The sequence below is a fragment of the Rhinolophus ferrumequinum genome, chromosome 21, assembly GCF_004115265.2.
Source record: "Rhinolophus ferrumequinum isolate MPI-CBG mRhiFer1 chromosome 21, mRhiFer1_v1.p, whole genome shotgun sequence".
NCBI lineage: Eukaryota > Metazoa > Chordata > Mammalia > Chiroptera > Rhinolophidae > Rhinolophus > Rhinolophus ferrumequinum.
In genome coordinates this window covers 20461235-20473648 of record NC_046304.1, presented here as the reverse complement: position 1 = coordinate 20473648, position 12414 = coordinate 20461235, and the positions used below count along the sequence as shown (strand labels likewise).

The 12414-nt window shown below is 38.3% G+C and overlaps 1 protein-coding gene across 1 annotated transcript in view; it reads left to right on the top strand.

Annotated features, from left to right (window-relative positions):
* Positions 1–10417, top strand: part of CRLF3 (cytokine receptor like factor 3) — a 30624-nt gene extending 20207 nt beyond the window's left edge. The window contains exons 7-8 of the mRNA XM_033090119.1: positions 8558–8670; positions 9513–10417. Of these exons, the coding sequence (XP_032946010.1) occupies positions 8558–8670; positions 9513–9769 (370 nt within the window). The 3' untranslated portion in view covers positions 9770–10417. The remainder of the gene's footprint in view (positions 1–8557; positions 8671–9512) is intronic.
* Positions 10418–12414: the final 1997 nt, after the last annotated feature.

Genomic DNA, 12414 nt, shown 5'->3' with positions numbered 1-12414 from the left:
TCAATTTAAATCCACTTACTATCCGTGGACTGTAGGCCTCAGTACAACAGTAGCTCTTCCCTCTTCCTCCAGAGATGCCAGACTTGGCAGGGTGATTAACTGTAAGTTAGTTAAGCTCAGTATTATCTTAGCCAGACCTTTGCATTTTTGTCATTTTTTTCCTTTGCATGTGGAATGAAAATGTTTTCTCTCCTTGTTTAAAGGCATTTCAGGCATCAGCAATTAAGTCAGAAGATATGAGCAGTGGGGGGCGGATAGAGGGAGAGGCAGATGGGTCTACTTAAATAAAAGTAAACTTTATTCAGTTTTTTTGTTTGTTTGTTTTTTGTTTTGTTTTTTTTTTTTTTTTTTTAGGGCGTTGAGGGCCTTATAATTAGAGGGAGATGATTGTACTCTTGTAGGTACTGCCCTGTTGCTCAGCCCAGTCTAGTCCTGCTGAAGTTTCTGGAAGGCTTAGAGCTGCTGAAGCTAAAGAAACCTGTTACTGGCTGGCTCTTAACAGTCTTTAGAGCTCAGTTTCATTTGGTGCCTGACTCTTCTAGCAACCCCCTCCTTCCAGGCCTCTCCCTAATTTCCTGTCTGAACATTCTTGCTTTCCCTTTCCTTGCTTCTAAGATTTCCTGATCTTACTATTTTTCAACCATACTTTTACTTTCTCTTCTCTACTACCTCCTTTCTTTAAAAGAGCTTCCTTTCAGACTTTTTTAGCCCTAATAACCTAGGAGATTGTTGTCTTCCTTTTACGGATGCAGAAACAAAAGCACTGAGAGACTAAATGACTTGTCAGTATTCAAATCCTGACAATCTAACCCCAAAGTCTGTGGTCTTCACCACTGCACTACCCTGCCTCTCACAGGTGACATGAGGCGGTAAATCAAGGAGCAATAGGCTAGCTATTTTTTTAATTAATAATGTTTTCTTTCAGAGAACATAAAAAAATAATGTTCCACTTACCTGTTGCTATGGAACAAACCGCCCCAAAACTCAGGCTTAAAACAACAATAGTCATTTATTTGGCTCAGGAAACTCCAATTTGCAGAGCTTGGCAGGACAATCATTTCTGCTTCTGTGGTGTGAGCTGGGGCAGTTTGACTGGAGATGGTGGATCTGTTTCCAAGATGGCTCACTGACAGGGCGGGCAAATTGATTCTGATTCTTGGTGCCTCTCCATGTAGGCCACTCCAGGGGCTGTTTGGGCTTCCTCACCCCATTGGTGGCTGGGTCCCCAGAATGAGCATCCCAAGATGTAGGAAGTGGAAGCTGCCAGTTTCTTAAGGCCTGAGCCTAGAAATTGATAGTGTCACTTTTATCACATTCTATTGTTCAACCAGTCACAGAATCCAGATTCCAGGAAAGTGGCATAGACCCCACTTCTTTTTTTTTAAACTTTTATTTTATTTGAGTGTGTTTTTCCACGACCCATCAGATCCAAGTCTAGTTCTTTCAATCTAGTTGTGGAGGGTGCAGTTCACACTGGCCCATGTGGGGATCGAACCGGCAACCTTGTTGTTCAGAGCACCGTGCTCTAACCAACTGAGCTAATCGGCCACCCCTAGACCCCACTTCTTGATGGGAGAAGTGTCAAGGAATTTGGGGGCTTTATTTTATAAATAAAATAAATTTGGGGGCCCTGGTTGATAGCTATTAGAAAGGTGTTACATGACATATGTGAATTTGCGTTAATGCTTGCCTTTGGTTAAATATTAGCATTACCTTTTCTGAATAAACTTAAACTTGAGGAGATTTTTCTTTTTCTGTACAAGGCTAGTCTCTGTAAGTTGTATCTCCAATAGTAATTGTTAGCTGCTCGTATTTGAAAAACAAAAACAAAAAAACTCCAGTCTAATTTAATGTTTCCTGGAAAATCCCAACAGGCCATAGTCTCTATTAGGATTAAGAAGTTAGTTTTTGAAATCAGTTCCTCCTTATTGAGACAGAATGCACTGTCCCAGGGAGAATACAGCTTTGCTGGGGCTTTATATTTTGCCAAAGAGATCTCCTCTAGAGATACAGTATATACTAGGCCTTTCAGGTTGAAACTTGGCTCTTATTACAGACATAGGGAATGTCAGAAGAGTTTTACCCACAGAGGTAAGATTGCTCGCTTCCTAAAATCTCCTTTAGGATTCTGTCCCCTAGCTTTTTCTTTTTTAAGGGGAACAGGACTTTATTGGGGAACAGTGTGTACTTCCAGGACTTTTTTTCCAAGTCAAGTTGTTGTCCTTTCAGTCTTAGTTGTGGAGGGCACAGCTCAGCTCCAGGTCCAGTTGCCGTTGCTAGTTGCAGGGGGCGCAGCCCACCATCCCCTGTGGGAGTCAAACTGGCAACCTTGTGGTTGAGAGGATGCGCTCCAACCAACTGAGCCATCCGGGAGCTCAGCGGCAGCTCAGCTCAAGGTGCCGTGTTCAATCTTAGTTGCAGGGGGCGCTGCCCACCATCTCTTGCGGGACTCGAGGAATCGAATTGGCATCTTTGTGGTTGAGAGGATGCGCTTCAACCAACTGAGCCATTGGTGAGGCAGCTCCGCTCAAGGTGCCGTGTTCAATCTTAGTTGCAGGGGGCGCAGCCCACCATCCCTTACGGGACTCGAGGAGCTGAACTGGCAACCTTGTGGTTGAGAGCCCACTGGCCCATGTGGGAATTGAACCAGCAGCCTTCGGAGTTAGGAGCACGGAGCTCCAACCACCTGAGCCACGGGGCCGGCCCTATCCCCTAGCTTTTAGTTTGTTTGTAGAGGGAGGATTACATGAAATCATGAGGCATATCTGCTTTGGGGTGTTTACATATAATAGCTATTCCTCCCCTAAAATAACTATTTCTTAAATTGTTTTCCCCTTCCATATTCTGTCTTAAATTACTTTCTAAACTGTGAGGACAGTTCTCATAATCAACTCTAGCCTTTTTGAATGAAACTGATAGCTCAACCCTTATTCCACTCACATGGTATTTACAGTATTTGGTATTGGCAGGAATGCAAAGTTTAAGAAAAAGTGAAAACCAGAACGTTTTGTTCAATGTAAAGTAGGCAGTCTATAAATTAGTATAAGAAATATCCACGCTCTTGTGGATATAGAGGAAGGAAAAGTTACTTGTAGAGTAGCGGTTGGTAAAGGCTCTATCTTGGGGCAAACTGGAAAGGACAGTTCAGGTGGGAAAACAAAGCAAGAACCAAAGGTATGGAGTAGAAAAATTACAAGGATAGCAAGTGAAGAGTCTGGATGGGGTTAATAGAGATGGGAGTATAGTCAGAGAGAACCCCAGAAAGGTGGGGTATTCTTTTAGGCTCTGTATGTTTCCTCTTTAATTCCTCAAAGAAATGCCCCTTTTCGAGGTCACCTATACCCATTTACAAGGAGGACCTTTGATTCTGAATACAGAGTCTCCACGCCCCAACAAAGGCTTCATCTAAAACCAAGTGAGGTTTACATTCCATAGTCTTGGGAGTCATACTCTGCATTTGACTTTTCATGAATTCACCAATGGAGCTAGACTATACGAAATGATAATAGCCAGTTAACAGTTGTTGAGTTCACCGTGTGTTAGTTCTTAATGAATTAATGTCTGTATCTTCATTACATCCTCACAAAGGAGATACATTTCATAGATATGGAAACTGAGATGTTAAAAGATTAAGCATCCTGCCTGAGGTTGTAGATTGTTAGTAGTGATGCTGAGATTCAGATCTTGACAATCTAGCCCTGTAGGACTCTGCTTTGACTTGGCGGGGGTGGGGAGGCCACTGGAGGATATTGAGCAAATGCATGACATGATCTGACATATGTTTTACAAGTCATTTTGGCTGCTGTATGGCAAGTAGTCTGTAAAGTGGTACGGGTAGGCAGGGAGACCACTTAGGAGGCTGTAACAATAATCTGGGTAGAAGCTCCTGGTGGCTTGGACTAGAAAGGAGCAGTGGAGGTAGTGATAAATGATCAGAATCTGGACATATTTTGAAGGAAGAAATGACGAGATTGATTGACGGATTGGTAGCAGGATGTGAGAAAGAAAGGAGTCAAGTATGGCCCCAGGGTTTTTGCACTAAGTAATTGAGGATAGAATTGTCATTTACTGAGGTAGGAGGAGCATATTTCTGGTGGAATATCAGTTAGTTCTTTCACAACTTAAATTTGGTTCCTGATTAGACAAACAAGTGAAGGTGTGGAGTGGACAGTCGGATATACAAGTCTGGAGTTCAGTGGAGTAGTCCAGGCTGGAGATATTAACTTGAGAGTAGTTTAGCATGTAGATAAGTTTTTAAAGCTGTGGAACTGGATGAGATCAGCCAGAGAATGAGTGTACATAGAGGACATTGGAGGAATCGAACATTTAGCAGTTGGGAAGAAAAGAAAGAACCAGCAAAGATTCTGAGGAAGAATAGGAAGTGAAGAGGTGGACAGGAAAAGTAGGAGGATGTGGTGTCCTTGAAGCCAAGAAAAGAAAAGTGTTTCAAAGAGAGACCAAATGTGTCAAATGCTAGTGGTTCCATCAGGTAAGAAAAGGACTGAGAATTGACGTTTGGGTTTGCAGTGGAGATCCATCCATTGGTGACTCTGACATCAACAGTTTCAGTGGAGTTATGGAGGTGAAACTTTTTTAGAGTGGGTTCAAAAGAGAGAATGGGGTCTTCTGGGACCAGTAGATACATGGTAGCACCTTAGTTCTGAATTTTTCCATTTCTGAAAACTTTGGAGTAATAAGGAGAAAAGAGGTGGGAGGACCCATAGTGCTTTTTCAACAAAGCTGATACAGAAAACTTAAATTCCAAATTATATGTAACTTCCTAAGCTGCTGCTAGGCATAAAATCCATTGAGGAAATCATGACAGTTTGCTGAGGGAAAAATGATGAATGTGGAGGGGCCAATCTCAGAAATCTCCAAATACTTAGTCCCAGAAGAAGGACCCACACTAAGACTATAAACAGGGCTAGGACTGAGAGCAGTGCTTGAGTGTTCTGCTTGAGGAAGCAGAGACAAAAGGTGTGGAAAATGCCTTGGGGAATCCAGAGTGCATCATCTTAGAGAGCAAGGACTATGTCCCTTGGTGACAGTGGTCAGTGGTCTGTAAAGCAGCCTTTGAAAAAATGAGAGAAGCTCAGATCTGACAATAGAAGCTCTTTTGAACAAGATTAGGTTTTGTTCAAAGGAGACATGGCTTCCAGAGGAGCCATATTATATTGTGGTGTATGTTGTTTATAGGAGTCTCTTAAATCTTTTAATTTCGGTGGCATCAGTTGTAATGTCTCCTTTTTCATTTCTGACTTTATTTGTATCTTCTCTTTTTCTAAATCTAGCTAAAAGTCTGTCAGTTTTGTTGGTCATTTAAAAAAACCAAATCTTAGTTTTGTTGATTATTTTCTATTGTTTTTCTATTCTCTATTTTGTTTAATTCTGCTCTAATCTTAATTATTTCCTTTCTTCTGCTACCTTTGGGCTTAGTTTGTTTTGTTTCATTCCTTGAGGTGTAAAATTAAGGTTTTTTTGGAGATCACTTTTAATGTATGTGTTTATTTTCTTTGTGGTTACCCTAAAGCTGACATAAAACATAACATCTATTTTAAGCTGATAACAGCTTAACTTCAATCACATACATATACTCTACACTTTTACGTCTCCCTCCTCCACACTGTTCTTAATGTCACAAATTACATCTTTTTGTATTGTGTATCCATTAACATATTTTTATTATATTTATATTTTATACTTTTGTCTTTTAATTTCTACACGAGAATTAAGTGATTTGCACACCGTTAACAATATTACAGTATTCTGTATTTGTCTGTATATTGACCTTACTAGTTGAGCTTTATACTTTCATATACTTTCATGATGGTTTTTAGTTTTTTTGTTGTTTTGTTTCAACTTCCAAGGGCATTTTTTGTAAGGAAGGTCTAGTAATGATGAACTCCCTCAGCTTTTGTTTATGTGGGAATGTCTTTATTTCTTACTTATTTTTTAAGGCAGTTTTTACATGTATTGTATTCTTGTTTGCCAGTTTTTTTCTTTAAGCACTTTGAATATATCATCTGACTTCTTTCTGGCCTGTGAGGTTTGTTTAAAAATCCACCGATAATCTTATGTGAGTTGGCTTGTGAATGACGAGTCACTTTTCCTGCTTTCAAAATTCTCAGTTTTTGACTTTTGACAATTTGATTTTAATGTGTTTCAGTGTGATTTCTTGGATTCATTATAGTTGGAGTCTGTTGGGTTTGTTGAGTCTAGATGTCCATTTCCTTCCCCAGCTTAGGGAAATTTTCAGCCATTATTTTTTAAAATAAATATTCTATCCTTTTTTTTCCTATAAGTCCCTTAAACTTTCTTCACTTTTTCATTTTTTCTCCCTTTGATTGGATAATTTCAAATGACCTGTCTTCAAGTTTGATGTTTGTTTCTTTTGCCTGATTAAATGTGATATTGAACTCCTGTCATGAATTTTTCCGTTTAGTTACTGTATTCTTCAGCTCCAAAATTTCTGTTTAGTGATTTTTTAATATTTTTTGTCTTTTTGTTAGTATTCTCATTTTGTTCATACCTCATTTTCTAGAGCTTGTAGAGCATCTTTATGATGGTTATTTTGAATTGTTTCTCAGATAATTCATATACCTACCTACCTCCATTTCATCAGGACATTTTTCTGGAGATTTATTTTTTGTTTGGGCCATGTTCCCTTATTTCTTTATATGTCTCATAATTTTGTGTTGGTATCTACACATATGAAAACAGCCACCTTTCCCAATCTTTATGGCCTGACTGTACAGGAGAAGACCCTCACAAATGAGCCTGACTAGAGATTCTGGGGGCCTCTGAAATCTTTTGGTGGAGGATGTGACTTCCCTGGGCTTGTATGGGCAGTTTCTCAGAGAGCCTTGCTGGTTTGTCAGGGACTCATAATCTCTTGCTCCCTCTGGTGCATGTTTGTGGCACTGCAAGTTCTCTAGTGCTACAGCAACAAGCTGCCCTGCTCTCTCTTTTATACTCTGTGGCCACTAGACATCCAGAGTATGTGGACTCCTCATCAGCACCCCACATCAGGTGAGACAGATACCATTCCCTTGAGCAGTCATGTGAAAAGCAGACACACCAGAGGCATGTTCTACTCTTCTTCCTCCCTCTCAAGGGAGAGAAGCCTTGGATTCTGTGCCTTTTCCCGATCATGCCAAGTTGTGCTGGCTACAGGATGCCACCCTTCCTTTTCTTTGGTTTCAGCAGCATTCAGGCATCCGCACTATGCCAGTTCCTTCAGTGCTCCAAATGCGGTGCCACAGAAACCAATCCTTCGGGCAGTCCTCCAGAGTTGGAATGCTGGACCCACTCTCCACTCCTCTCTCTCCCTCCTGAAGGAAAAGTCAGAGGCTGGGGTGTTCTTGCCTGGTACTGAGCTGTGATAGTTTGGGAGGGGGGCTGACATGGGGAAAGTGAAATTGCTTTTCCTACCCATTTCAATGCAGCTGTTTTCAGCTTTGTCCTCCCTTGGGGTAGTACAACTTCTTAACTGGATGTTGGAAATCTCATAAAGATATTTTGGTCTGTATTTCATTGTTAAAGCAGTGTTTCTGTGGTGGATGAGGACTCATACTTACTATTTTGCCATATTACTGACATCACTCTCCTCCTTTCCATACTTCTTTAGATTGCTGGTTCAGGAGTGAAAAGACTTTAGAAATCAGCTTACATGTTTATTATAATTGTGCATGTTTGTCACTTTATAATGAAAGGCATTTTGAGGCCACATTGAATATATATAATCACATCTCTCCTTGGTAAAGCTACATTTTGTTCCTCGCTCATTTTTCTTTTCCTGTCCTTGCAAAGTCTGGCTTTCTGGAATGGAGGAAAAGATGAGTCTGGTAATAGGAATATAGGTTGACCTTTATATCTATCTATAGATTTTCTATTTCTAGAGTACATGATGACGTATTATTTGAGCCTAAAACACAAAAGGAAATGCTTAAACTTTCCACATATAAAGTTCTCCAAGAAAAATATGTTCATAACAATTTATCTTTTTTAAAGACTATCATGACTTATCTTAAAGGCTTTAAATATTTGATAAATAGAAATCAAATCATTGCATAGACTCTCATATTGAAAGTTTAGGTGGTGGCAGTATTAGTCCAATTAATTATAATGGCAAATATGACAAGTTTTGTACATATCTAGAGCCAGAATATAAAATAGAACTGCAGTGTCACAGCTGTAAATAGTTAACAGACTGTAGTCAAAATGCCTAAGATTGTATCCTTGTTTCACCACTCAACCACATTACCAGGGTCGGCTTATGTAGCCTTTTTTCAATCTTATTTTTTCTTTTGTGCCTCAGTTTCCTCATGTATTAAATGGGTATGATAGTAATACCACCTACCTCATAGGTTATATGAATTGAATGAGATGATTTATAGACAGATACAAAATTTTTAGAAGAGTACCTGAAATTTAGAAAGTACTGAATCATTGTTAGCTATTATTAAGAGCCGTTGTGTTGAGATGGCTTTTTAAACTTAGTAACTGTTAGATATCATGTTAAAGAAAAGATTAAATGACCCTTCTACCTTACTTACAGAGTTGAAACTGTGGGACAACCTGACAAAAGAGACAGTATAGGAGTGTGTGCAGAAAAACAGAATGGATATGACTCTCTGCAGCGGGACCAAGCGGTGTGCATCAGTACAAACGGTAAGAGATAAATGTCATTCTGTTTGAAATATATGAATTGCTGTAGTAAGATGAATCTGTCCGAGTAGCACACATTTATAGCAGGAGATGACATTTAGGTCTTAAGACATATCTCTATGGCTACTATATACCAGGCATTGTTCTGTACCCTTTACAAATAATAAATTATTTAATCCTTTTAACTTTTTGAAGTAGGAAGCAGAATTGTATCGTTTTATAGATGACGGAAACTGAGTCACAGAGAGGTTAAGTAACTGGCTTAAACTCATATAGCTTGGAGGTGGCTGAGCTGGGATTTGTAGCAAGCAGTCTGCCTCTAGTGTCTTGTGTGCACACATCATCTAAATTCAATATAGATTAGGGAACTAGGGAGAGAGTTTGCTTAATTTGTTATGTATCTCCAGTGTTGTTTGGTTTCTTACTCCACAGTAATCACACTTTCAAAAGTTGCTACCGAGTTAATATTTTGTGGTGTGGGTCAAGAGTAGGAAGAACATGATTCATGTGTATTCCATGTGACACAATCTTGCTATTCCATAGGATGTAATTTTGTAATGGAGTCAAGTTTCTTTTGATGCCATCCATAGGGAAACTCAGTCTCTATTCTAAAAGAGTAGAACCTTGGACCAGGACTCTGAAGTGTTATTAAAGCTTTATCTTTTTCTTCTGCCTTGAAGATGCAGGTTAATTAACATATTCAAATGCATTATCTTTGACCAGTTGGCATTCCAAAATGTTTTCTTTATCTGAATTAGGAAATTGATTGTTACCAATAATCTAGAGTCTGTTTCAATTCTCAGTTATTGCTCACATGTAAATGACTCTTTACCTTAACATTTTAGGTGCAGTTTTTGTAAATGGAAAAGAAATGACTAATCAGTTGCCCGCCGTTACTTCTGGGTCCACTGTCACATTTGACATTGAAGCTGTGACTCTAGGATCCACCAATAATAACGAAGGCGGAAACTTCAAGCTTCGAGTAACTATTAGCTCAAATAACAGAGAAGTGGTTTTTGATTGGTTACTTGATCAATCTTGTGGTTCTCTTTACTTTGGATGCTCCTTTTTCTATCCTGGATGGAAAGTGTTGGTGTTCTAGATATTTGGGTGATTGGCTTTGGTTTGCAGGGTTTTAATGTAGCTGTCCTCAGTCCAGTTTAGTTGTAATTGATTAAAAAAATATATTGTTAGATTCATCTCTCAGTTAAGCCATTGGAAATGGAAATTGTTTACTGGATTTATTTTGGAATAGTTTAGCAATGAGACTTCAATATTATGGATAAGACCATATGCAGTCCGTTTTATTTTTAGTATAGGGTTACTTAAAATACCACTATAAAAATCAAATTGGCTTTTAAAATGAGGAGATACACAAAGCTCTATACCTTTCCACTGTACTTCTTTTTAAAGTTGGTTATTAAAACAGAAAAACTTAATGTAACATTATTTTATTAAGCCCCCATTTTCTAAGGGTCCAAGCCATGTAAGACTTCAGTATACAACAGGAGTAGACCAGATAGACCTAAGAGCTCTGTAATATACATTCACTTGTGTGCTCTCCACATGAGTGTTGAATACGCTCTCCATATTCAGGTATTTGTAAGCAGTATTGAATTTTATTTCATGTTCAGTAATCTTTAAGTCCTAAAAGCATAATTTTTGCCTTTTTTGAAATTACTGACAAATGTCTACAATAGGCAAAGTATTTTTTGTTCTCTTGAAATCCAATTCACGATAGGCTAGAGGATTTTCACAGGGTAAAACTACTTATGCAAGTAGTATGCACAGCAGTGTTAGCCATTCACATGTATGTAATCTGTACATACATGTGCATATCCAGCCGCAGCGATATGCATGTTACTATTCGTAGGGTGTGAGCTGCAGTTCAGTTCAATGTCAGTTTTATAAGTGGTCTTTTAGTGGACCAAGCAAATATAGGGTAAATACTTGACCTATTTTTTTGAAACTTAAATTTGTGTAAAATATTTATTTGAAGGACCTACTTAGTATGTAAAAATGATTATCTTAACTTGCTATATACCAGCTACAGATTTTTTTTTAATGTGAATTTTTTTTTTCTTTTCCATTTTTTACAGTAGAAAAGTGGAAAAGCAAGTTTGGTATTTTTGTAAGATAATTTATTTGGGGATTCAAACTCCCTGTTAGACAATCATGACCTTTTACCCTTGCGTTTTTATATATAAGTCGTCTTTCACTTGTTTAGTGATTGATTGTTAAGATGTGCTAGAATGTAGATGCCTCCTCCCGCTGTCTGACACAAAATAAAAAACTGAAAGTTAAATGTGTGCATTTTTTTCTTCTGTGAGACTTGATAAATCCAATTTTAATCTTTATTTTTAAGTAGAGCGAGAAAAGCGTTTCTTGTGGCTCATCATTTTAATTCAGATATCATTGTAACTTGCGAAGTTACTTGTACTTATATTCTGTATCTGATACCAAGCATAGTAGCTGATACATAGTACGTGCACAATAAATGTTTGACTGAATGTAGATGAGTTATTTTCTCCAGAATGTCATCTCATTCCATTCATTCAGCAAGTATTTATTGAACATCTTCATTTCTTATCCTTGGTAGGAGAATGGCATCTTAAATTTATACCTATACAGTCTGCCTGTTCATAGAAGTGACTTAAACCTAACTTAATTTTAGACAGGAGTGGGTTTTAATATTTTGAACTCTGAAATTAATTTAAATATTGATGTTTTTTCCCTTGTAATATGAACTGAAAATTTTGTTAAAAGCCAAGTCATTCTGTTTAAACATAAAGGAACATGGCATTCCAAATCTGTGTGCTTGCAGGGACAAGAGAGTCTGGGTGACAATAATGGTAATAAGAATTGATATTTACTGAGCCCCTACTATGTGCTGGGCACAATGCTAAATTTTCAAATTATCTAATTTAATCCACATATCATACTAATGATACTGATACTTTCTACTTTACAGATGAGAAAACTGAGGCTCAAAAGACGTATACTATGCGTAATTTGTCTAAGGTCATGACTACTACTTAGGATTATAGCTCAGACCTGTTTCACTCCGGAGCCACAGCTCTTAACCATTGTGTTCCTGGAAGGAGTGGATACTAAGGGGAAAGCCCCAGATGTAGATAATAACCAACCATGGGATAAATACTAGAAAATGCAGGAGTAGCACTGAGGAAGGACTGACTGAGTCTGCCCAAAGATCTCAGGGAGCAAAGTAGATCTTAAAAGATGAGTAGAAATTTGATAAGCTCAGAACTGGCATTTGAAGCAGAAGGGAAACAATTTGCAGTCATGATGGAAGTAAGAGTGTTTTAGGGCATCTCCCAGTATCACGGTGGCGGCAGTGGTATGTGAGAAGGCAGTGAATGTCTCAGGGGTGCAAAGAAGTTGCATGTTTTCTATTTTTTTTAAACTGCCAAACTTATTTCCACGGGGGCTGTACTCTTTACATTCCCTCTAGCAATGTGTTCTTTGAATCCTCCCCGTATTAGTTGTCACTATTTTTAACTTTAGCCTTTTTGACAAATGTGTGGTGATATCTCATTGTGATTTTAATTTGCATTTCTCTAATGGCTAATGATGTTGAACATGTTTTTACATGTTCATTTACCATCAGTAAAGTTTTAATAGTTCTTTGTGTATTCTAGATATTAGTACATTGTTGGGATGTGGTTTGCAAATATCTTGTCTGTAGCTTGACTTTTCATCCATTACCAGACTTTTTTCCAGAGCAAA